The 26,832-nt window shown below is 33.8% G+C and overlaps 1 protein-coding gene across 9 annotated transcripts in view; it reads right to left on the reverse strand.

The window, feature by feature from the left end:
- The window catches only part of RASAL2 (RAS protein activator like 2), a 347,793-nt gene that overhangs the window by 228,343 nt on the left and 92,618 nt on the right, over positions 1 to 26,832 (reverse strand). For 5 of the 9 annotated variants that reach the window (XM_035718819.2, XM_025430189.3, XM_025430188.3 and 2 more), the window contains exon 1: positions 4,928 to 11,767. The exons of the other annotated variants lie outside the window; for them this stretch is intronic. In XM_035718819.2, coding sequence (XP_035574712.1) covers positions 4,928 to 5,525 — 598 coding nt within the window. In that variant the 5' untranslated portion in view covers positions 5,526 to 11,767. Of the gene's footprint in view, positions 1 to 4,927; positions 11,768 to 26,832 lie in introns of those variants that run through there. 9 annotated transcript variants of the gene reach the window in all.

A 26,832-nucleotide genomic window follows, 5' to 3' on the forward strand; every position in this document is an offset into this window, starting at 1 on the left:
TAACTATCATCTACCTGTTTGGTACCTGAAAATAAATTTAGAAATTTTAATTACAATTAAGATTAAAATCCTTAGTTTGCTACTAAGGATTATAATTCATTTTAATGGTCTTCCTTACATTTTTCTCTTAAAAATTTATGCAATGATTTTTTTACTTCTATGATTGGAGAAAAGTTTATTTCATTTTGCAGGGTGAAAAAAAAAAACTTATTGCTTACAGAAATAGAAAAATCTGTGAAATAAGAGAAATTCCAGGAAACACTTTTAAGCATAGAGACACTCAGAATATTTTTTTAAAAGATTTTATTTATTCATGAGAGACACACAGAGACAGAGAGATAGAGAGACAGAGAGATAAAGAGGCAGAGACACAGGCAGAGGGAGAAGCAGGCTCCACAAAGGGAACCTGACGTGGGACTCGATCCCGGGTCTCCAGGATCACGCCCTGGGCTGAAGGCAGCGCTAAACTGCTGAGCCACCAGGGCTGCCCTGAATATTTTAAACCTATGCTGAAGTCATGTGAAAAAAATAATTTGGTACATATTAATATGTAATGTGCAAATATTAATCCTGCAACTATAAATAGCTAATTAATAACTAATATCCTAGCTAGGTAGGTGTTACACTCAATCACAGAAATGCAGTGACCCTTAGGAAAAACGGTATAAAGGGAACATATTTTTCTGTATTTTGCAGACATCTTTTTTAATGACAATGTAGAAAAAGAGAAGGTCCAATTATAGAGAAGATCTGAGGCATTATATAAGTTCTTATACTAATTAATCCTCATCAATATTTATTAGATGTACATCTTAGGAACTTAAAGTACTTTTTTTTTTCTAAATTGGTTAATGATTTCCTAGAATAAGTGAGGAAGCTGCTAGTTACTTAATAAAATAATGTGCTTATTCCCAGCACTAAGAACTGCGTCTTAGGAATTCAACAAACTCTTGTTGAATTAATGTATGAGGCCCTTTCCAATAGGATTTTTCATAAAAAATTTTGCTTAAAAATTGAATGAGCATGCTAAAAGAAAACTATGTAGGAAAAAAAAATTGTCTTCTAATTCCCAAGCTAGAGGTCTTTAAAAACTAACACTGGGGAGAGAATATTCTTACCACTATGATATTATAATGTCATTTTAAGCAGACATAAACTGTAACCAGAAAGTGAGCTACAGGGGATCCCTGGGTGGCTCAGTGGTTTGGCGCCTGCCTTTGGCCCAGGGCATGATCCAGGAGTCCCGAAATCAAGTCCCGCGTCAGGCTCCCGGCATGGAGCCTGCTTCTCCCTCTGCCTGTGTCTCTGCCTCTCTTTCTCTCTATGTCTATCGTAAATAAATAAATAAAATATTTTTTTAAAAAAGTGAGCTACATAGGGTATATTTAATTTTCTTCCCTACTATCTTTTCTTTTTTTTTTTTCCTTTTTTCTTTGTTAAGCCTACCTGAGGAAGAATGATAATTTAGGAATCAAATTGCCTCCCAGTAACATAGAGTTTACACCCCATGTATGTTTACCATTACATAATGTTTTTTCTAAGTTTCGGGATGACTGGGTAGTTCAGCAGTTGAGCATCTGCTTTGGGCTCAGGGTGTGATCCCAAGATCCAGGATCGAGTTCCGCATCGGGCTTCTTGCGGAAGCCTGCTTCTCCCTCTGCCTGTGTCTCTCATGAATAAATTAACAAAATCTTTAAAAATATATATATATTTTTCTAAGTTTCACATAGCTAGTGAGTGGCAACTAATAGGCCCTATGACATTTTGTTGATTTGATATGCTGTGATAGGTTTGTTACTCCTCATTTATCAGGTGTTTCAATTTACTTCCACTATTGCAAACATGTTGACTCAGTGCTTAGACATGGGCCCCACAGCAGCTGGAATTACTTTTAGCTATAAAAAGTATATCATATTTTTTATATCATGTCATTTGACCTATATATTATCTGACCTACATCAGATAAATGAATATCTCCACAACTGGAATAGTAGTGAAGCCTTTGAGTTTTTCCCTCTTAAATTGTTTAGGGACCCTGAGCATGATATATTTCACTGCTTTAAGCATGAGGGTAATTATGGTCAGCTGTGACACAAGAAACTTGTTTATGCTCAGAACATACACACGCTCAGAACAAATGAGGGTACACAGAATTTAAGAACATTGCAATTTACTTATATTTGTTAATTACAACACTCAACAATCAGGTATCTCCTTTTCCTTCCTAGTTTAAAAAAAAAAAAAGGTCTCTATCAATTTAAGTTCGTTTTCCTAACAGAAACAAGATCTAATATATATTGAACAAATGCCATTTGCCAAACATTGTTTTATATGCTTTAAATGCATACTACATTACTTAATGCCTCTTGTATCTTGCAGTCATACTGAGAAAGAAAAGTAACAAACACTAGTGGGCTTCAAATTAAGAAATATATTAATTTTCTTAACACAGTCTTAAAGACACCTATGGATTAATATTCCATATCTTGCTACAATAGTATAGTAGCAACTCTGATAAGAACACTTTTTATTCACATGGCACCTATGAATAAATGTTATGTAAACTATAATGTACATAGCATTTTCAAATTTCATTTATCACTTGTGAAGAAGGAATTATTATTCTATAAAGTGTAAAGAGAGATTCAGAGATGAAACTTCACAGATGATAAGTGGCACAGATGGAAGTAGAATTCAGGTGTTCTGAGCCAATTGTATTCCTTCTATTGTGGGGAATGGAAATGCAAGAAAGTTTACACCTCCAGAAGGTTTGAAAAGTACAGACATGGACTCTGCTGGGCATGTGCTACTGCTCACAGAGAAAATATCTCCAGACAAGAATGAGCTCCAATCTTTGTATTAAACAGTATTTCAGTTTTAAGAGCTTGAATCTTCACTGGTGAAGCACTTAGGGGAGGATCACAGGATTTAATAAAAATTGCTGATTTGACTGGAAAGAATAATGTGTACTATTCTTTAATTACTGGACTTGAAATCCCTTCTCATAGCACCTTAAACTGTTTATGCTTCCAAATATATAGTTATTATATGCTTATAAGCAATAAAGAATATTAGGAAATATATTAGGAATACAGTAAATATAGACTATTTTGTATCTTCTTAAGTAAACCATAAATGTGTAAAAAGTAGGGACAGTCTTTGAGCACATCATTCATACTAGGCAGCCAATAGCTTGGCAAATATGCAAATATACTAGAAACTGAAAGTTAAGTACAAAAGCCCAAAAACTTTATGAACACAAACATTTTTTTTAAAAAAACCCAAACCCCCAAAACCCTATAGCTTTCTTTTATCAAATGCACACATATTAACTATTGAGAGGCACTGATCTTAAGAATTTATTTCAAACTCTTAATTTCCTTGGAAATTACTACTCCTTTACATCATCCTGTCATCATCTGATAAGGAAGCACACACACTGGCATCCAAGGAAATCCAACAACATCATCTTCCAGAAATTTCAACAGAATGTTAATGCAGGCATATTAAAAAGATTTTGCTCTTGGTAATTATTTATAAGTCAAGGGTAAGAAGAAAATAGATACACTTAATAGTATCATTAAAACTCACTGAGCAAAGGAAAATCTAGGGAGGATAAAGTTTAAAAGGAATGCCGAATTACTGGCACACATATATTTGGAAAACTATTTAATTTTTCACTGATAGGTCAGCCTTTGCATTCTCCATCTTCATTTTAAAAGAAATTAAACTGTACTCCAACAGCATAATTCTTCAACAACTCCCATAATTTTCTGAAGAGTTTAAACTTTTCCTGATGTGGTCAACCTTACAGTAAAGATAAGCTGAAATATTCTAATAGTAAGAGCTTGCTCAAAAATGACCTCAACTGGATGGAGATATTATCAGTTTTAGTGCTGAAGTTTCCAAAAATAACAAACAAACAAACATGGTCGTAACACATAACTGAAATAGTTTAGCAGATAAGGTCAATCATTTCCAAGGCAATCACATAAAACTTTAAGAGTTCTTTTTTTGTATTTAACAGTGCTACCATCAATATAAAAGATTTTTAAGTTTAAATAAGTCCCACATGAGGTTTAAAAAAAAAATGAATCAAACATAAGCTTCTATTTTATCATCTGAACACATTCAAGATTTGTATCAAAAAAAAAGATTTGTATCTCTTGCTTTCATCTTCAAATTGTGTAGTTTTATGACACAAGCAAATGAAAATTCTAACCAATTTAAAGCTCTCAATACAATTCTGCTCTAAATAGTTCTAATAATATTTATTTTTATGAGAATATAATAATTCTATTTTCTAATTCTCAACTTTCTCATGAGGAAATTATTTGATTATATCTCCTCTAAATCTCATTTAACTTGCAAAAGTATATCAGTGGAGATAAGGGTTAAAAAACAAAATGAAACAAAATGATACAAAACACTTTTACATAGGCTCCAAAGTAGAATTCAAGAATATAACATAAAGGGGAAAAATTCCTTAATTTAAACAATGTATTCTTTACTATTATTTACTATCATTCATTGAAAAAGGATTTCTGAAGCAGTGTTTATCACTTTAAAAACTGTACAAAGTGGGATCCCTGGGTGGCGCAGCGGTTTAGCGCCTGCCTTTGGCCCAGGGCACGATCCTGGAGACCCGGGATCGAATCCCACATCAGGCTCCCGGCGCATGGAGCCTGCTTCTCCCTCTGCCTGTGTCTCTGCCTCTCTCTCCTCTCTCTCTCTCTCTCTGTGACTATCATAAAAAAAAAATAAAAATTTAAAAAAATAAAAAATAAAAAAATAAAAACTGTACAAATTCATTTTATAATGATCAAATAGAATGGTTTATCTTATTATAAAACAGAAATAATTAAAATTCCAATAGTAACTAAAATTGAGCCATCCCTTCTTTATCCCCTTATTCATCACAATATACCTTCTCTTACTGGCTCATTGGTTGATTCTCCTTTCAGACTCAGCATCCTGGAGAAGCCATTGGAAAGAGTAGAGAAAATGCCACGGATGAAATATCCCTGCTGTTCAGACTCCTCTGACCTTCCTGTAGTCGGCCATGATCTAACAAATCTGATACTGCAGCGAGGTTCTGGCTCTGAAATAGATCTGGTGAATGGAACCCGAAGTGACCGGGTGTTGACCAGGTTCAGCTTCTCTGTTGGTGCTCCAAGGACCTCAATAGCAGAGGAAGAAGCATTACTACCAACCATCTCTGGCAGGACCTTTTGTTGCCGTTCATCCAAGTCTCTTTTATTAGTCTGTAACCTCTCCCTTTTGCCCCCTTTCCACCTACAGCTGGGATGTGTTTGCCACCGATAAGCACCCAGTGGCTTTCCTAGACTGGAAACAGCATGTTCATTTTTCTTCCTCTTGATTTTCACTGGACCACGCCATGGATAACTCTTTAAGCTTATTCCTATCTCTGATTTTGCATAAGCAGGTTCTGACAAAGATCTTCGATAGCTTGGAGGACAAGGTGATGTCTGTCTCTTAAAGATGCTCATCTTCCACGACTCCATTTTTTACCAACTTCTCTTAACTTTAAGTTTCCTCTACTCTGCAGTCTTTGCAGTTGAACCACACTTGTCCGTGCAGTCCAAAATATTCAACTGCTTAAGCAGCTTTCTTTGTGTGGCTTTGAACCACAGCAGATGTTGCTGCTTAAGAGCTGGTGTCATGTTATTACCCCATTTTCCCAGATCTCCGAAATTTTAGCAGCACCCAAAACTCTCTTGCCTGCAGCAAAGAATCTTCAGAGTGCAACAAAAGCAAAGATTTCCAGAAGATCATCTCGCTTCCTGCTGTAGGTTACATTTCTGTGCTAAGTTTTCAGGAAATGATTTTAAAGAAAATAAGAAGTGAAATAAAAACGGCAAAAAAAACCCACAAACACCTTTGTAGACCAATAGCAGTTAAGTGTTCACCATGCAAATGATAGTGGGTTAAAAACAGATTGTGAAAGTAGTCAGGCTGACATCCACATTTTACGGAAGAAGAAAGAAAACTTGCCTAAGCCTGCCCTTGAAGTGACAACTCTTCAGAATAGTTTCTAAAAATATGTAGTTTAGAAATTTAATTTCAAGAAAATCATTGCTATTTACACCACCACTTCACTCAAAATTAATACTGTTTTTCAACCAATAGGTAAAGTCATACACTGTTTTACTCAAGCAGACAGTGCAAGGACAAGTCAAGATGGCCAAAAAAATGCCAAAATTTAAAGCCATCTTAAATGTAGATAAATATAGTAGGGAGAATTTTAAAAGCATAAATGGACAGAAAAGAAAACGGGGACAGAGGATATTTACTATGAACTGCAGCAAAGGAAAAGCAAAGTCTTGAGGCAATATCTTGTGGGAACCAGAACACAGGAACATATATACTAAATGACTTCTAAAAGGGAAAGTTTCCTTTGTAAATCTAATTGGGATAAGCTGTCTGGAAATACATTCCCTATCTGTTTAAACAAAGAAATTCCTTGCCTCTTCTTTGTGCTGCTTACAATTTAAAAAAAAAAAAAAAAGAGCTGACTATTTAAAATCTTCTTAAAGCAAAGTACCTTATAGTGAAACAAGATCATGAATGCCAAGTTGCCAGCTGGTTAATTTTTTTCTTCAAATGTCTGCTCATAAAACCCTAAAAACAGGGGTTTCAAATGGAAAGCCTGACAGACTTTAGGCCACCAATAAAAGAGATACAACATGATAATCAAATCACTTTACAAGTTTTAGAAAAAATAATTTCATCTGGAAAAGTAAAAACATAGTTGTAGAACACGTACAATGAAAAACCATTCTCACAGTCTCGTTACTACTATAGAAATAGGAAATTTATAGTACCTTATCTATTCTTTTAAACATATTAAAGTGTTTTAGTTATTTCCATTATCATAAGGAAATAATCCCATTTTTGTTTGTTTTTATAGGCTCCAAATTTATACATGTCTATATTAAAGAAATGCTGAAGTATTTGGCTTTCCCAAAAGCAATACACATCAAAGTAGAGTGTCTTACAATCACAAAATTTTCTCTTTAAAAAAAGCAAAAAGAAAAAAACCCCAGAAATCTGACTCTGCACAGACAAAAACAATAAACATTAAGTTCTAATCTCTATTAATGGCACATCGCACCATCTACAAAATTTATCTGTGATGAAAATAAACCTAAATGTAAAATATAAAACTATAATGCTTAGAAAATAAACCATAGACTATGTTTGTGAACTGAGGGTAGAAGATTTCTTAGAATACAAAAATGCAATAACCATGATAGGAAAATATAAACAAATAAAACTGCACAGGGCGGGGGGTGGGAGTGAATGGGTGACGGGCACTGGGGGTTATTCTGTATGTTAGTAAATTGAACACCAATAAAAAATAAATTAAAAATAAATAAATAAATAAATAAATAAATAAATAAATAAATAAATAAAACTGCACAAAAACCAAAAGTGTCTGTTCAGTAGAAGACATTATAAAATCAATAAGTCACAAAATGGGAGAAAATATTCACAATTCAATTATCTTCTGCTTTGTACTACAATATATAAAGAACTACAATTAGTAAAAAGAAAAAAAGAAAGAAACCTAATATTTAAAAAATAGGCAAAAAAAGTTGGACAAACCCTTCACAAAGAAATCTATATGAATGGTCAATAAGCATATGAAAAAATAATCAACCTCATTAGTAATTAGAGAAATACAAGTTAAATGTATAATGAAATATCAATCACATCCAATAGCATGGCTAACATTTAAAGACCTAACAAACAGTACAGGTGTTGGTGAGGAAGTGGAGCAACCAGAAAACTCATAATTGGTAATGGGAACATAAAATGGTTCAACTACTATGAAACAAATTTAACATTTTCCTTATAAACTGACATCTTAGGGACACCTTGGTGGCTCAGCGGTTGAGCATCTGCCTTCAGCTCAAGGCGTGATCCCAGTGTCCTGGGATCGAGTCCCACATCAGGCTCACTGCATGGAGCCTGCTTCTCCCTCTGCCTGTGTCTCTGCCTTTCTCTCTCTCTCTCTCTCTCTCTCTCTCTCTCTCTCTCTCTTTCTGTGTCTCTCATGAATAAATAAAATAAAATCTTAAAAAAAAAAAACAAAAAAACCTACATCTACCCAAGACCCTGCAGTTCCACTTCACTCACAGGCATATTTACTCAAGAGAAATTAAAATACACATACTTATACTTCAATGTTCACAGCAGCTTTATTTAGAACAGACAAAAACTGGAAACAACCCAAATGCCCATCACAGTAGAATGAATAAACTAAATTGTGGTATTTTCATACAATGATGTACTACTCAGCCAGAAAAAGAATGAACTATTAACAACAACAACTAAAAAAAAAATGTGTATGAATATCCCAGATACTATGCCAACAAAAGGAACTGGACATAGAAGAGTACATACTGTATGATTCCATTTCTACAGAATTTTAAAACCAGATAAACTAATCTATGATGGGGAAAAATTTCAGAAAAACAGTTGTCAGTGGTAGAGGACGCTATTAACAGGAAAGAGGCACCAGGAAGCTTTCTGGGGTGATGAAAACTTTCTAAGTCTTGATAGAGATAGGAATATGGGTTTATGTATTTATAAAAAGCTATCCACGTACTTAAGATTTATGCATTTTGAGGGGCACCATGGTAGCTCAGTTAGGCAACTGACTTGATTTTGGCTCAGGTCAGGATCTCAGAATTGTGAGATCTTCCCCAGTACTGGCTCAGCACGGAGTGGGCTTGAGATTCTCTCCCTTCCTCTGCCTCTGCCCCTCCTCCTGCTTCTGTGCATACATGAGCTCACTCTCTCAAAATAAACTCGTAAAAAAAAAAAAAAAAAAGATTTATGCATTTTCCCATAATTAAATTTTACCTTAAAAAATCGTAAGCAATACTGAACTTTTAGTTAGTAGTTTGCTTAGCCAGTGTTACAGGTTGGTGATTCTGAAACTACTTTCTGTGTATTTTATGCGTGAGGAAAGGATAAAAAACACATGGAAGAGAATAAATGGATGGATGAATGAATGAATACATACATACATACATATATACTAATACTGGAACTAACTTTATGTACCTCCTAATATTGAACTGTGAAAGATACATACTTGTGTATTATTCTAAAAATACATAACCTAAATCTAATCTAATCACAAGAAATATCAGAAAACCTCAAATCACAGATCTATAAAATAACTGTCCTTGCTTCAAAAATGTCAAGGTCAAGAAAATCAAAGAAAAGCTATGAAACTGTTGTAATTCAAAGGAGACTACAGAGAAACCATTAAAAGCAATGCATGATTGTGGATGGGAGCCTAAACTGGGAAAAGAAAAAAAAAACAGCTATAAAGAACATTATTGGAACTGACAAAATAGAATATGGATTATGGATAATAGAATCATATCAACATTAAATTTCCTGATTTTAGATAATTTTACGATTACAAAAGAGAATGTTCTTATTCTTAGGAAATTCATACAGAAGTATTTAGGGACATAGGAGCATGATGTTTCCAACTTACTCTTAAATGATTCAAGAAAAAACTATGCATAGAAAAGTAGATAAATATGATAAAGCAAATGGGGCAAAATACATAATTATTAAATGTAGGTAAAGGATATATAAGCATTCTTTGCACTTCAGCAAATTTTCTATAGGCTTGAAATTACACTGAAATAAAATATTAAACAATTTTTTTTAATTTTGCAATTATTTCCTTTGGGTCTATAATACAAAGACCACTTCAGAGTATCTTGTAACCAATATAAAAAAAATCTAGTTCCACAGGTTTTTTAAGATTTTATTTATTTATTCATGAGAATAAATCTCCAGGATCACGCCCTGGGCAAAAGGCAGACGCTTAACTGCTGAGCTACCCAGGCATCCCTAGATCCACAGGTTTTATGGGAGAGGGGAGTTAATCAAGATCATCTCCTATTGAGATACCTCAATGGAAAATTAAACTAAGACTATAATTTTGAGGGGCCACCTGGGTGGCTCAGTCAGTTAAGCGTCTGTCTTCAGCTCAAGACATAATCCTGGGGTCCTGGGATTGAGCCTCATGCAGGGTCAGGCTCCCTGTTCAGTGGAGAATCAGTTTCTCCCCCTCCCCCAGTCATGTGTTCTCTCTCTCTCACTCTCTCAAATAAATAAATAAAATCTTTTTTTTAAAGCTATAATAAAGTTGCACAGTAGAACTTGAGCCCTGTAATCAACACTGAAACTCAGAGACTCAATGTTAAATGAGAAAATTCTTTTATATACTAAATAGGTAAGGTAAAAATAATTATCACATTTTCTAAATCATCAGCTCAATTCTTTTGAGGAAGTACCACAAACCTTCTTACGAAAAACTTCCCTATTTAAGGAACATGGAACTGGAAAATAATAAATACAGAAAAAGACCCAAGAGAAATCAGAAAGCAAAATAGCTACAGACTGAGGAAGTGACAGTCTCTAAGAAGGATAGTTAAAGAAATAAAGGAAAAGACTCATCTCTCTCATGGCTGCTAAAGCTTGAGTCAAATGCTTCAAATAACTTTTATCATTACGAAAGCCTAATGTTATGCCTAATAAATAACTTATGTTATTTATTTTTCCAGTTTTATCTTTCATCTGAATTTAAGACAATAACCTGCCACTCTACATTTTCGAATTTTCTCAAAATATAATGACGAATTCATGAATTTTTAAGATAATATTTACAGGATTTATAGTTTCTTAAAATTAGAAACAATGACACTAGTACCACTGAACTACTACATTCATTATAAATCCTACTATAACAATTGGCTGCTGATTGAAGTGTCAGTACAATAACATTTCTGCCACCTCAAATTTCAATGAACTACTTTAAAATTTTCACAATAATAATATGAAATATTTAAAGCACAGCTTTAAGAACGCTTCTGGTTTCTAAGTCAAAAGCAACATGAATTCTCTAAATAAATATACAAGTACTTATAGCTGTATAGAATAGTATTTTAAATTGTAATTGAGCATCTACCATGTATCAGTCACTGTATCAGACTACAGGAAAAAAAAAAAAAGAACAGGACAGACACTCATCCCTATCCTCTTGGAACTGCCAGTTGATCAGGAAATGCTTACATTAAAAAGGGAAAAGTATACAAGGTGTTAGAGGAGTATGTAGTAAGAGGATTTTTAACAAGTCTAAGGCTTAAAGATAAAACTAACTTCTGAGATTCTCTTGATCTCGAGATTCTATTATTATAGTCAATTCTACTATAATGTGACATGCATTCCTAAAAATCCCCACACTATACAAAATTGCACAATAGAACTACAGGGCTCATGGGGAAGATGGGGTTGGGGAGCCACACACAGAAACTGCAACAATGACACATAAGAAGGAAAGGAAACTAAAACTATAGGCCATTTTATACATGCTAACTCGTTAAGAAACACCTAAATTCTAAAATAAATCTGCCAGGTTACTTTGAAAAAAAAACTTTGTTTGCCTATGGAAGTGGGCGTCAAAAGGGTTGCAGCTTCTGCTTTCTCTGAAGTAGTGGAAGGAGGGTTATCTGAAATCTGAAAGAGAGCCGCAGTACCCTGGGTGGATGGATGTGGCTCATAAACCCAGTAGAGAAATGGAGGTAGCTTCTAGCGGGTTGAAATGTATGCTTTCTGAGTATTTCCTATATGTTATAGTTTAACTAAATATACTTTTCCGTGTTTATAGAGTGTCTCTCAGACGAATGGGACATAAGCAAACACAAAATTTACTCAATACTCAAATTGTTCCTTAATACCAAGCACATGGTACAAGTTCTGGTTTTGAAAACGAGCATGCTAACAGAACCGACTGTATTTCCTCTCCCCTTTCATATACAGTTGACCACAGGTCCACTTTTACATAGGGTTTTTTTAATATACATACAGTACTGCAAATGCATTTTCCCTTCCTTGTGATTTTCTTAATAACGTTTTCTTTTCCGTAGCTTATTTTTATTGTAAAAAAGTATTGTATTGAATTATACTGTACACAGTATACAACACATATACCAAATAGGTTATCGGTAAAGTTTCTGGGTCAACAGTAGGATATCACTAGTTAAGCTTTGGGATAGTCAAAAATTATATGTGGATTTTTGACTACACAGGGGTCATTGCCCCTAGCCCCTGCATTGTTCAAGAGTCAACTGTAAAAAGAAGGTTAAAAAATCTACAGGAGACATTACCACTGGAAAGCAGATTAGCAGCAGAGGAGAAGTGGCTCTTTTTTATTTTTAATTGAAGTGTAATTAACAGTGTTATATTAGTTTTAGGTGTGCAATAACTCAACAATTCTATGCATTATTCAGTGCTCATCAAGTAAGTATACTCTTAATCTCCTTTATCTATTTTATGAATCCCCCCAACCCTCTCCACTCTGGCAACCACTAGTCTGTTCTACATATTGGAGAGTCTGGTTTTTTTGTCTTTCTTTCTGTTCACTTGTTTCTTAAATTATACACATAAGTGAAATCATAAAGTATTTATCTTTCTCTACTTTTTTAACTTGGTGTGATAACTCTAGGTCCATCCATGTTGTTGCATGTGACAATCTCTCATTCTTTTTTATGACTAATATTCCTTTTTATACACACACACTTACACACACACACACACACCATTTCTTCTTTATCCATTCATCTATCAGTGGATACTTGTGTTGCTTCCAAATCTTGGCTATTATAAATAATGCTGTAATAAACATAGAAGTGCATATATTTTTTCAAATTGGTATTTTTATTTTCTTTATGTAGATACTCAGTAGTAGAATTACTGGATCATATGGTATTTCTATTTTTAACTTTTTGAGGACCTCCATACTGTTTTCCACATTGGCTGCCCCAATTTGCATTCCCACTATGCATAAGAGTTCTTTTTTCTCCACATATTTGCCAACACTCATTATTTCTTATGTTTTTGAGTATAACCATTCTGACAGGTGGAAGGTGCTATCTCACTGTGGTTTTGATTTGCATTTCCCTGATGACTGGTGTTGTTGAGCATCTTTTCATGTGCTGTTGATCAGCTGCATTTCTTCTTCGGAAAAATGTCTCTTCAGGTCCTATGCCCATTTATAACGGGATTATTTGTGGGTTAAAAAAAAGGATTATTTGTGGGTTGGGGGCTGAGTCGTATAAGTTCTTTGTACATTTTGGATATTAATCCCTTATTGGATATATCATTTGCAAATATCTTCTCCCATTCAGTAGGCTGTCTTGTTATTTTGTTAGTGGTTTTTTTGCTGTGCAAAAGCTTTTTATTTTGGAGTAATCTCAATCGTTTATTTTTGCTTTTGTTTATCTTGCCTGAGAAGATGTATTTAGAAAGATGTTGCTAAGGTCAATGCCCAACAGATTAGTGCTTATGTTTTTATTTTTTTTCCTAGGAGTTTTATGGCTTCAGCCATCATATTTAGGTCTTTAATCCATTTTGAGTTTATTTTTGTGTATGGTGTAAGAAAGTGGTCCAGTTTCATTCTTTTGCATTTAGCTGTCCAGTTTTCCCCAGCACCATTTATGAAGAGACTGTCTTTTCCCCATCATATATTCTTGTCTCCTTTATTTCTATTTTCTTTCAGTCATTTTCTTTTTTAACAATAAAATCTATTGTTATTTTTGTTATTACCAGAGATTTTCATTTTTATACTAATTTCTGTAATAATAAACTTTACAATGAGAATGTGTATTTTGCTCCTTTTGAAAGTATATATATATACATATAAAACTTTATACAACATATATATAGAACTTTATACAAATATATATACATATACATAAAACCTACAAGCAGCAAAAATGAAAACCTTAACATTAATCCACAGATTCTGAATTAGAGAACAGGGAATTAGAAAAGTCATCACAGATCAACTTAACTAACTCTTTGACATAATCAGAAAAGGTCAGAGTGAAGAGATTTGTCAATAATTACTTAGTTAACAGCAAAACAAACAACAAACAAACAAACCCATGTGTATCCCAATCCCAGTTCAGGATTCTATAACTTCCTTAAATTAGCATTTTCCAAATTATCATTCCCAAGAACACAGTTGAAAACGTTAAAGAGCATAAGTGTGACATTAAGACCAGTTATTGCAGTGTTATTTAAATGCTAAAAGTCTTTGTTTTTTTAAAGTTTAAAATATGCTATCATTTTCTCATTAAAATGTCCTTTTAGATTTACCTCAACTAAGGGAAGTAAAGATGAAAAGGAAGAACTTGAGCTTTCTCAGTTTACAAATAGTCTTCCATCACTTCCTATCTTAAGACATACCTTTTCTATACTGAAATCCTATTCTATATATCCCATATGCTTTAGAAGACATGACATATGCTCAATTAAAGAGTTCTGGAGTCCTGATACTGAACAAGAGAGTACATTCCTTCTTAGATCGATTCATGAAATGCTTTAAGAATAGGAGCCACTTCTACCAACTAGAAGAAGACATCTTTCAAAAATACAACGTCTTTGTTTATACAGAGCTAAGTAATTAATAACAAAACATCCCTTTCCCATCTCCTATCACTGGAGCACATCTGCTTCCTGATGAAACACTTCCTGTGGCAAAAACTACCTCCCTTCTAAGTAGTAGAAGTAAAAGACACACCTGACATACACATATCCACTTCTTGTTGAAGAGATAAAAATATGTCTAGAAAGGTCAAATGATTATTTTTAACAGACAATATTGGAATCAACCATCCTTTAAAATAAGAAGGCATTTTAAAATAAAAAACACTGATCGCTAATGCCATCATTAAAGTCTTTTTTAAAATAAAAACTCTGGGGATCCCTGGGTGGCACAGCGGTTTGGCGCCTGCCTTTGGCCCAGGGCGTGATCCTGGAGACTCGGGATCGAATCCCACATCGGGCTCCCGGTGCTTGGAGCCTGCTTGTGTCTCTGCCTCTCTCTCTCTCCGTGTGACTATCATGAATAAATAAATTTAAAAAAATAAATAAATAAATAAATAAATAAATAAATAAATAAATAAATAAAATAAAATAAAATAAAATAAAATAAAATAAAATAAAAACTCTGGTTTCCTCTAACCTCTCTGATCATACCTTCGCTATCTAGTCTAAATGTTGGGAGTTTTTCAAAGCTGGGTCCTTAGCATCCTCTCCCCATATTCTCACCACGCACCTCATCATTCCCTGTTACCATATCAACTTATACCTCCAGTCCAGACCTTGTTTCCACTGAGCAACATACTCATATAGTCAATTTGACATTTTGTGATCTCAGTTTCAAAATGTATAAAACCTAACCCATGGTCTTTTCTTTAAAATTTGTTCTCATTCCAGTGTTCCTTATCTTAATAAAGGGCACTACATCCATTTAGTTATACAAGTCCCAAACCTCATTCATCTTCCTCCTTTACCGCACAATATACAATTTGTAAGTCTTCTTGATTTTTTTCTCCTAAGTATTATTTAATCTATCTACTTCTTGCCATTTCCCCTAAATTAACCTACTATTTATTACTTCTCACCTGGATTACAACAGCCTCCCAAATTCATCTACCTACCTCTACGATGGCCCTATGTAAACCATTATTCTTACTATAGTCAGAAGAATCTTCTTGAAATACAAATTTATGGCATACTGTTTAAAACCTTTCAGGAATGCCTAGATGGCTTAGAGGTTGAGTATCTGCCTTTGGCTCAGGTCCTGATCCTGGGATCTGGGATCGAGTCCCACATCAGGCTCCTTGAGGGGAACTGCTTCTCTATCTGCCTGTGTCTCTGTCTCTCATGAATAAATAAATAAAATATTTTTTTTTAAATCTCTTCTTGGGGATCCCTGGGTGGCACAGCGGTTTAGCGCCTGCCTTTGGCCCAGGCATGATCCTGGAGACCCGGGATCGTCAGGCTCCCGGTGCACGGAGCCTGCTTCTCCCTCTGCCTGTGTCTCTGCCTCTCTCTCTCTCTCTCTCTCTCTCTGTGACTATCATAAATAAATAAAAAAATTATTTTAAAAAACAATGTAAATAAATAAATAAATAAATAAATAAATAAATAAATAAATAAAACCTTTCAATGGTTTCCCACTACTCTTATAAAAGGCAACACAAAACCAGCCATAATTCCTTGACATACCCTGGGGTCCCATACCCCACCCCTTCAGCTTCCCTCTTAAAGACAAACTTAAATCCTTTCATCAGTCCTTCATATTAGCCACTTTCCTACCCACCACAGGGTTCTTATTCACATTGCTCCCACTTTCTAGAAGGATCTTCCTCCCCTTATCACCTGCCTACTCAAGCTTCTGATTGCAGTTCAAGTATAACCTCCTGGAGGAAGCCTGTCCTGACTCCTGACTCCCCTATTACAGGCCTTCACAGACTCATGCATCTCTCTATTACAATTACACTTGTATTTGGACATTTCCTTGTGAGACTATTAATCAATACCTGTTTTACCCATAAGGCTATAACCTCCATGCCTGTTTCTATTATCCATAGTGATCCCACTGCTTGACAAGGAGGGGCACTTAATAAATACTTGTTAAATTAATTAATAAAATCTGAGAAAGATCTAGAATAAAAGTACCTAACCTCAGACTAATAGCACCTGCTTAACATTATCTCTGATACCATGGAAATCACATCAAAACATACACTGTAGGGAAAGGAGGGCAGAGCAGGGAGAGAAAACAGTCATATAATTCACTGCAGGCAGTTGTTTTCCTTGAACCTAGTAGTTACTTATTTCCTCAAGTATATGGATTGAGAGAAGTATTAAAGAAGGGAAAACAAGAATAATGTAAAATGGGAAAAGGACAAGAAAGAAGCATGAAATACTGTTTTAGTTGTTAACAAGTTTTTTTTTCTAGAAATACAAATTTAGTTGATGCAGAAACTATTAAGACACATGCATGTTTGAGGCAATATAGGTCGTTAGTTATAAGGAAAGAGAGTAGATCCCTCTCAGAAAGGCCACGTCAATCTAAGTAGAGAAATGGTATATCAAATACCTCTGTTAGCTACTGAGAGAGAAGAAAAACTTTAAAGAAACAAAGCGAGTTAAAGAATTTCCAAATAGAATTAAGTTTTATGAAGCATAATGTCATAAAATCATGTCCTCTGCTTTTCAGGACAGTACTGATTAATTAATTTTCATTCTTTTCAATATAGAGGACTCATAAAATTATAAACAAAAGTAATTTATTTTACTGTTGTAAGATTTTTCCAGCAAATGAACTTTTTATCAGAAAAAAAGACAGAAAAGATTTGTGGCATTTACTGTGGTCTTAACATTCGCTTAATACATGACCTGTGTTTATCCTATTAACCATATATAAAGGGTATAATATAGAGCTGTCAGGTCGAGTTAAAATGCAATGAAGGATTATCAGTCAATGTTTGTGAAGGAGAACCAATAACAGTAATTCCAAGATGAATCTACACTGATTTATGTCATGGCAGAGCAATCTGAAATTGTTGGAACAGATTCCCTCAAAAGTGATCCAGATTTAAATATATTTTTTCACTGCTTCCTGTTCAGATACAGAAATTTGATCCTACTAAGAGCCTTTATTCCTTTAAAAAATAATTTCCCTGATTCTCAAGTTGTGACTCAGTCTCACTGTGTCTATTTGCCTTCTGCCAGGGATCAGCTTCTCTGTGGGAACTGGAAATGTGTGCATACCCAAGAAGTGATGCAAGATCTGAACTTTCCCCAAGGGCAGTGCCAGCATCCTAGGACTTCAGACTTCTGTACTTCTTCCTCTCCTAAACCAGTCTCTAGGAGATGGAATGCAAAAGAAATAGCTGTGCAGCCTCAGAGAGGCAAGTACTGAAAATTACACATCCATTTGCCTACTTAGTCACTGCAGGCCTCTAAATTCCTTCCCATTTTCATTATTAGCTTTGGAAGTTAAATTTGTCACTTATTGATTGGTTGCTTAAGCTAGGTAAATATAATCTATATCTATCCATCTATCTCTGAAGTATTGGTTTTATTATTTAAAGAAAATACTAAATCCACTTCATTACAGAATGAATGGATATATGTTATTTCATAACAGCTGTCCTAAACTTATCTCATACTGACTTGGAAGAGACATAAAAATATGAAAGCATTCTGTAGGGGCCCCTGGGTGGCTCAGTCGGTTAAGAGTCTGCCCTAGGCTCAGGTCATGATCCCAAGTTCCTAGGATAGAGCCCCACATCCCGCTCGCTTAGCAGGGTGTCTGCTTCTCCTTCCTCTGCCTCACCCCTCTGCTTATGTTCTGTCTCTCACTTTCTCTTTCTCTCAAATAAATAAAATCGAAAAAGAAAGAAAGAAAGAAAGAAAGAAAGAAAGAAAGAAAGAAAGAAAGAAAGAGAGAGAGAGAGAGAGAAAGAAAGAAGGAAGGAAGGAAGGAAGGAAGGAAGGAAGGAAGGAGGAAGGAAGGAAGGAAGGAAGGAGAAAAAGAAAGAAAAGAAAGAAAGAAGAAAGAAAGAAGAAAGAAAGAAAGAAAGAAAGAAAGAAAGAAAGAAAGAGAAAGAAAGAAAGAAAGAAGAAAGAAAGAAAGAATAAGAAGAAGAAAGAAGAAAGAAGAAAGAAAGAAAGAAAGAAAGAAAGAAAGAAAGAAAGAAGAAGAAGAAAGAAAGAAAGAAAAAGAAAGAAAGAAAGAAAGAAAGAAAGAAGAAAGAAGAAAAAGAAAGAAAGAAAGAAGAAAGAAAGAAAGAAAGAAAGAAAGAAGAAAGAAAGAAAGAAGAAAAGAAAGAAAGAAAGAAAGAAAGAAAGAAAGAAAGAAAGAAAGAAAGAGAAAGATGCTATAAACACTTTTAATTGCAATTTATATGTTTTTAAATTTTCTTCTTCCTTCATCCTTCTATTGCACTAATGCATTTTCCTTTGTATTTTAGTTAGTTTTATGTATTGTTCCCTATTTTAAGCTTCTTTTTGGATCTGCTGGGAACTCTGAGAGGCTTATCCCCTGACTTTAAGAAGAACTTCATGTATCAATTAGATGATCTATTTTAATTAAAGGATCTAGCTAACAATTCAGCTATGCTGACCAAAGTTCTTAAACATTTCAGTAGAGGGAGGAGCAGCTGGTTCACATTCTTTGGCACATTATCAAAAGTAGAAGCTGGTGATAGAATATTGTTCTACTTAATTTTTCTAATACTTGAAGTCATTAATCCTTGTCACTTTTGTGAAGTAGACTTTTGTACTTCTTTGGAATTATCTTTATTTAAAGCATACAAGTACATATAGAAATAAGACATGTTTGATTCAGATTTAAACTCAAATAAGAGCAGGTCTTCACTATCTAAAAACATATGCTCTAACATGGAAAATTCACAGTGAATGCTTATTCCTGATTTAAATAGGGTTCCCCACCACCACCACCACCACCACCCCCCCCCCCCGCCTCCCCAGGGTTGAAACCCAAACAAATTTGAATATGCATAGGATCTTGTACCAAAGACACATAAACTCAGAAATAAAAACTCAAGTTCAATCTTTCTCCAAAATCATTAGATCATATAGTCTCTCTACTTTGCAAAACAGTTCATTCTAGCTGATGATGGATTCTTTTCTACCAATAATCAATCTTATCAGTAGCTGCTTTCTTTTTAGATTACAGTCAGTCAGGATACCAATTTAACTAACTTATAAAATATCAAAAGGTTTGGTAGGACACAAATACATAGGTAGAACTTAATAAACATATTTAGGTAATCTCAGAAGTATGAAGTCATACACATATTTAAGATACTACTATGCAGGGTTTCATATATTTTGTTACCTCTTTTCCTCTAATTATTCAAAATATATTTTGGCTTTACAAAATTCTGGATGTTCATAAGCACCTCCAATTCTTTTGGTACCTATTCTTGAATTATTAGAAAATATAGATACACACACAGGAAAACCAAGTAGTCTATAGTGAGATGAAAAATAAAAGAAACAGAAGCTAGACTTACTTCTTTGCTTTCTGTCTAACAAAGAATAGGAAATACAGTCTGTGTAGCAAGGTTTCTCAAATTCATTTTAGATGTGATTTTTTGAGCTTCTTAGGATATGTTCTGGGGAGAAGTGTCCTGTGACCTGAATGACAATTACCAGTATCCCTGGCCTCTATCCACTAGGTATGAGAAGCATACCTTCACCTCCCTAGTCATGACCATCAAAAATGCTTCTAGATACTGCCCCCAGTTGAGAACTCTGGTCAACAATATAGAATAATAGTTTCACACATTTTTTTCCTAACACATACCATCAGTAAAAAAAATCCAGAGCATACATCTCTATCTAGGTATATTTATTTACAAGGTATATTCATAGACTATTGTACTAATGTGATATACATTATAAGATATAAATTCATTTAAAAATTAAAATAATGAAATAAAAATATATTTATATATTTTGTGCTAGAAATATTTTAATAGAAGGGAATAAAAATATATTAATAGAAGTGCAAATAATATATTAGCACATTTATAACTTGAACCCCAGAGGATTATCTTATGTATATACCACACTTGAGACAAATGGTATAGATTATACTCACAGATAGAATTGTTTCTTTTATTGGCTTCATTACTGATTATTACATATTCATGCCATTTATAAACTAAATATAACTTATAGTACAACAGATATTTTGATCTTTGTTGAAAAGTGAAAATACTAAAGTTTCTATGAAAATACATTAATTAAATTCTTGATATTGTTAAGAAGTATGACCTTGAGACCAAGAACTCAGGATAAATTCTCTGGTTGACTATGATCTTTACTTCTTTCTGACTCAAAAAGTGACAGACATATGCCAATATTCATACCACAAAGTTCCCACAAAGTTCCACAATCCTTATTTTCAAACTAACTCCACTACTGGACCAGCAATTAGTTATTTTATCCTCACATAACAATTTTTATTAAAAATATTTTGGGTATATATACCAAGGAATGTAAGAACTATAATTATGGCTATTGCTGAACGTCCCCTGACGTATGCCATAATACTGTAGCCATACAACAGTGGTTTTGGAGATTATTATGAATGTTTGCTTAGAGTAACTCATGGTTGACAATGATGTAGTTGGTATCTGTTTAACTGCTCCAGATATTACAAAGGTAATATAAATCAATATTTGAGGAGTGCCTGGATGGCTCACTCAGTCTGTTGAGCAACCAACTTTTGATTTCGCCTCAGGTCATGATCTCAGGGTCTTGGGATGGAGCCCTGTATAGGGCTAGATGATGATAATTGCCATGGTTACTTGTCTTTATCTTAGATGCTTCTAAATGCCGTATGGGTCTTAATTTTATAATGGGTGTCTAATGAATGAGGCACCACATTATTAAGCAAACTTAATGTTCTCAACTAGGAATCACTGAATCAAAATAAAAGAAACATCTAAGGGACAGCACTCAACTTTGAGGGTTATAAATATGAGAAATTAGGTACTTTTCATGGCATCTGTAATTGTTCATCCAAGAACAATATAATTTAGTTCAAAATTGGGCTAATATACATATATTCATAAACACAAAGTATAATTTACCTCCTATTAAATGGTAATAATCTATAAACGTTTGTTGAATTAAAAACAGAATCAGAAAGTTGTTAGAGGATTTTACTATTCCTAGGTTTTATTTAAAAATGCTTTGTGGTAGGAAATATTTTAAACAATGTGTGAATTCAAATTATTTTAGTGGCAGACTTTTTGGTAACATAATTAATATTCTCCTAAAAAATGAAACTATAGTCATTCATTTCCTGCCATGACCAAGTAACTGATACTGAGCTTACTATTCTGCTGTAAACAAGAAAACCAGACAAAACATTTGACACAAGTTTTTCAGATATCAGAAAACAGGAAGCACAGGACTGCAATCCCTAGTAGAAGGAAAACATAACAGATAAACCTTACGATAATCCTGGATTTTAAGCTAGAGATACTTTCTAATTATTGGCACATGGAGAGGAACACAAGCAGAACACAATGGTCTCACTGAATATGAGAAGACAGAAGTGGAAGTTCAAGGGAACTGAGGCTGATGGAATTTGCAGGGTAAAGTACTAGAGAAAAGGAAATTACACAAAGAGATCCAGAAATCTGCATGGGGATCTGTTAGAGTTACTGGTTGCATAATTAAGTTGTATATCCATAGGATTAAATTTCACAACTACTAGCAAGAAAGCTGCTAAAGAGCTATAAGCTGGGGATCCCTGGGTGGCGCAGCGGTTTGGCGCCTGCCTTTGACCCAGGGCGCGATCCTGGAGACCCGGGATCGAATCCCACATCGGGCTCCCGGTGCATGGAGCCTGCTTCTCCCTCTGCCTGTGTCTCTGCCTCTCTCTCTCTCACTGTGTGCCTATCATAAATAAATTAAAAAAATAAAAAAAATAAAAAAATAAAAAAAAAAAAAGAGCTATAAGCTGGAAAATCTTCACAGCTCACTCAGGACTAGAGGATATTTGAAATCCCTCAAACAAAAGAAGAAACCTTGTTTAATACCTAAAGCATTTGTACATATCTTCAAAAAGTAATACACTGGTAGAATTTAGTTAGACCAAGAAAAAAGGCTATTTTAGACCCACCCATATACAACTTTAAATCAAGCCTCAAAATTAACAGCTGATTCTCAAGAAATGTAATCTCAATCATAATTAAAGACAACAAAAGCAAAAAATCAACAACGTAAAGATCACAATGTCCAATATCCAATCAAAAAAGGCTACCCATAATATGAAGTAGGAAAATGTGAAGCAAAACAGTAGGGAAATTAATCAGTAGATAATATGCCAGAAATGATAAGAGGAGGTAAACTGAGGAGCCAAGACAATATAAAGTTATTGTAAATGTTTAAGGACTTAAAGAAAGAGATGATAACAAAGAAAGAAATGGAAGATATGTTTTAAAGAACCAAATGAAATTTATGGAACTGGAAAAAACAGTATCTGAAATGAAAACTTTATGTAATAGAAGAGCAGATAACATTTCATTAAAAAAATATCAGTGAACATGAAGACACAGCAACTCAAAACATACAAATTAAAAAACAGAAGTTAAAAAAAATAAAAATAAAAAAAAAATAAAAAACAGAAGTTGAAGATAATGACCAGTAGTCTGTGGAACCATATCAAGCAATTCCTGAAGGAAAGAATAAAAAGAGAGAGAACAGAAATAAAGTTGAAGAAATAGACTGAAATTTTTTAAATTTTTTACTAAAATCCATAAAACCAACAAGAAACCCAAAGCAGGATAAATCCAAACACACACACACACACACACACACACACACACCAAGACATATAATAATTTAACTGCTAAAAAACACTTATGAGGAGAAAAATAATAAAGTTAGCCAGAGAGTTTGGGGACATAACAGGAAGAAGAACAAATATGAGAATGACTACTGATTACTCATCAGAAAAAATCAAGCTTCAAGATGATGGAACAACATTTTTATGCACAGAAGAAAAAACTGTTATATTAAATTCTATGTTTAGCAAAAAACCTATTAAAAATGAAGGCCCAAAAAAAGGACATTTGTGGGGAAAAAAAAAAAAACAAAAACAAAACAAATGCTGAGTGAATTCACTGTCACTAGACCTTATGAAGGCCTAAAAGAAGCAAAGAAAAATAAAAATAGAACAGAAATCAATGGAATTGAGAACAGGAGAAAAATGGGGGTGAAAATCAACAAAACCAAAAACTAGTCCTTTGAAAGCAACAAAAGCAATAAATCTCTATTCAGGATAACCAAAAATGAGACAAAACACAGAGATTATTAATATCAGGAAAAAAAGAGAGAAGTCGTAACTGCTGATCACATGAATAATAAATATTACAAACAACTCTTTGCCCACAAAAATGGTAACATATAAAACATTTCTTGAAAGACATAACTTACCAAAACTCACACAAAACACAATAGATAATCTTAATAGCCTTATGATATAAAGGAAATTGAATAAATAATTAAGAATCTTCCAAAAACAGAAAATCAGGCCCAGATGGTTTTAATGTTGAATTTTACCACACATACAAGGAACAAGTAACACTAATTCTCCATAATCTCTTTAGTAAAACAAAAGCAAAGGAACTTTTAACTGATTCTATAAAGCCAGCATTACATCAATTCCAAAATCAGACATTACCAGAATGAAAAAACAATCTCTCTCATAAACATAGACATAAAAATCTTCAACATAATATTAGCAAGTCAAATCCAACAATGTATAAAAACAACTGTACACCATAAACAAATGGGATTCCAGACATGCAAAATTAGTTCAGCATCTAAAAATTATTTAATGAAACCTACCATATAAACAGGATGAGAAGAAAAATTATACAATCAGATCATCCAAGGACAAAAAGAAAAGAAAGATTTGAAAAAATATCCAATACTCATACATGAATTAAAAAACAAACTCTCAAAAAAAAAAAAAAAAAAAAAAACAAACTCTCAGGCAGCCTGGTTGGCTCAGTGGTTTAGTGCTACCTTCAGCCCAGGGCATGATCCTGGAGACCCAGGATTGAGTCCTGCATGAGGCTCCCTGCATGGAGCCTGCTTCTCCCTCTGCCTGCGTCTCTGCCTCTCTCTCTCTCTCATGAATACATAAAATCTTTTAAATAAATAAATAATAAAAAACAAACTCTCAGCAAACTTATTCAACTTCAGAAAGAACATCTACAAAAAAACTTATAGCTAACATCCTATCTAATGTGAAAAACTGAGACTTTTGCCTTAAGATGGGAAATAACGCAAGGATGAGCTTTCTCACTATTCCTACTCAACATCCTACTGTAAGTTTTAACTAGTGTAAAGATAGAAATAAAACTGCCTTTGTTTACAAATGACATGAATGTGAAGAAAAATGTAGAATTCACAAAAAAATTCAAACCAATAAGCAGGTATACCAAGGTCACAGGATACAAAGTTAATAAACAAAAGCTGATTATTTCCCCTTCTATCATCAATGATCAACTGAAATTGGAAATTTCTTTAAAAATACTATTTACAATAGCATCTCCCCTCCACCTAAAAAATAGGTATAAATCTAACAAAATATGTACAGAATCTGTATGCAAAAACTGCAATACCAATGAAAGAAATCAAAGATCTAAATAAAAGGAAAGTTATTCCATGCTAATGAACTGGAAGATTCATTATTAGAAGAGTGTTTATTCTCCAAACTTGATTTACATATTCAATCCAATTCCAGTAAAATTCTTAGCAAATTACTTTGTGGATACCAACAAACTATTTCTAAAGTTTGTATGTAATATAAAAAGGATTAAGAATATCCAACATAATACTGAAAAAAGAACAAACATATAGGAACATATACTGCCAGGTCTTAAGACTTATTATAAAGCTACAGAAATCAAGACAGCATCTTACTGGCAAAAGAATAGACAAACATATCAACAAAACACAATAGAGAGCCTGGAAACAGACCCACACATATATAATTAACCAATCTTTAATAAAAGCTAAAAAGACAATTCAAGGGAGGACAGTTTTTCAACAAACGATGCTGGAACACTGGATGTCTACATGTAAAACAATGAACTTAGAGGTTTAATATCTTTCACCAAAATTAACTAAAAATGCCAATGCAAAACTATAAAATTTCTATGAGCAAACGTAAGAAAAATTCTACATGACCAGGTTCGATGAAAAGAAAAAAACTGTTAAGTAGGACTTTATTAAAAACTGCTTTGCAAAAGACACTGCAAACAAAAAAGAGAACCTAGATACCTGGAAGAAATATTTATAGAGGACATATCTGATAGAAAGGCTTGTACTCAAAATACATAACAACCTTTAAAACCCAACAGTAAGAAAATAACTCAATTAAGTGGGCAAAGGATCTGAACAGACACCTCACCAAAAAAAAACATACAAATATTAAATATGCATAAGAAAAAATGACCAACATCTTCAATTAAAGAAATTCAAAAGAAAACAGTAAGATATCACTACACACCTATTAGAATAATTAAAATCCAAAAAACTGATGATACCAATTGCTGGTGAGGATGCAGAGCAACAAGAACTCTCACTCACTGCTGGTAAGAATGCAAAATTGTACAAATGCTTTGAAATAAACCTTGGCAATATCTTACAAAACTAAACATAATTTTACATAGTCACACAACCCAGCAATCATGTCCCTAGGTCTTTACAAAATTATTTAAAAACTTATGTCCATACAAAACCTGCACATGGATGTTCAAAGCAGCCTTATGTGTAATCACCAAAAACTAGAAACCACCAGAAGTCTTTCAACAGTGGCTATTCAACAAAAGAAAGGGATGAGCAATCAAGCCACACACAGACATGAATTTTATATGTACATTAAGTGAACAAAACCACTTTGAGAATTCTACATAATCTATTATTTCAATTGTATGATATTCTGGAAAACAAAAGTATAGTGATGCTTAACAGATCAATAGTTGCCTGAAAATTGAGGCAACGGGGATGTTGAGCAGCTAAAGTACAGGAAATTTAAGCAGAACTCTTCTGCATAATACTGTAAAGGTCAATACATGACACTACATTTGTCAAAACCTGCATCAGTAAACAGTGTAAGTGAGTGCATCTTAAAGGATACATATCAAAAATAAACCACTTAGGCAGTTGGGGGATCCCAGGATTAAATGCAGAATGTGACAAAAACAATCTATCTCTAATATGAATGTGTGAAACAATCTCACTGAAGTTGGAGAGGAGACAGATGTTACCCTAAGTAACTTTGGAAATTAGTGAAGTCTGTAACACTAAAAGAAATTACACCATACTTTAGCAGATAAAGTTGCTTCCCATAAG

Source organism: Canis lupus, chromosome 7 (assembly GCF_003254725.2).
Source record: "Canis lupus dingo isolate Sandy chromosome 7, ASM325472v2, whole genome shotgun sequence".
Lineage (NCBI taxonomy): Eukaryota > Metazoa > Chordata > Mammalia > Carnivora > Canidae > Canis > Canis lupus.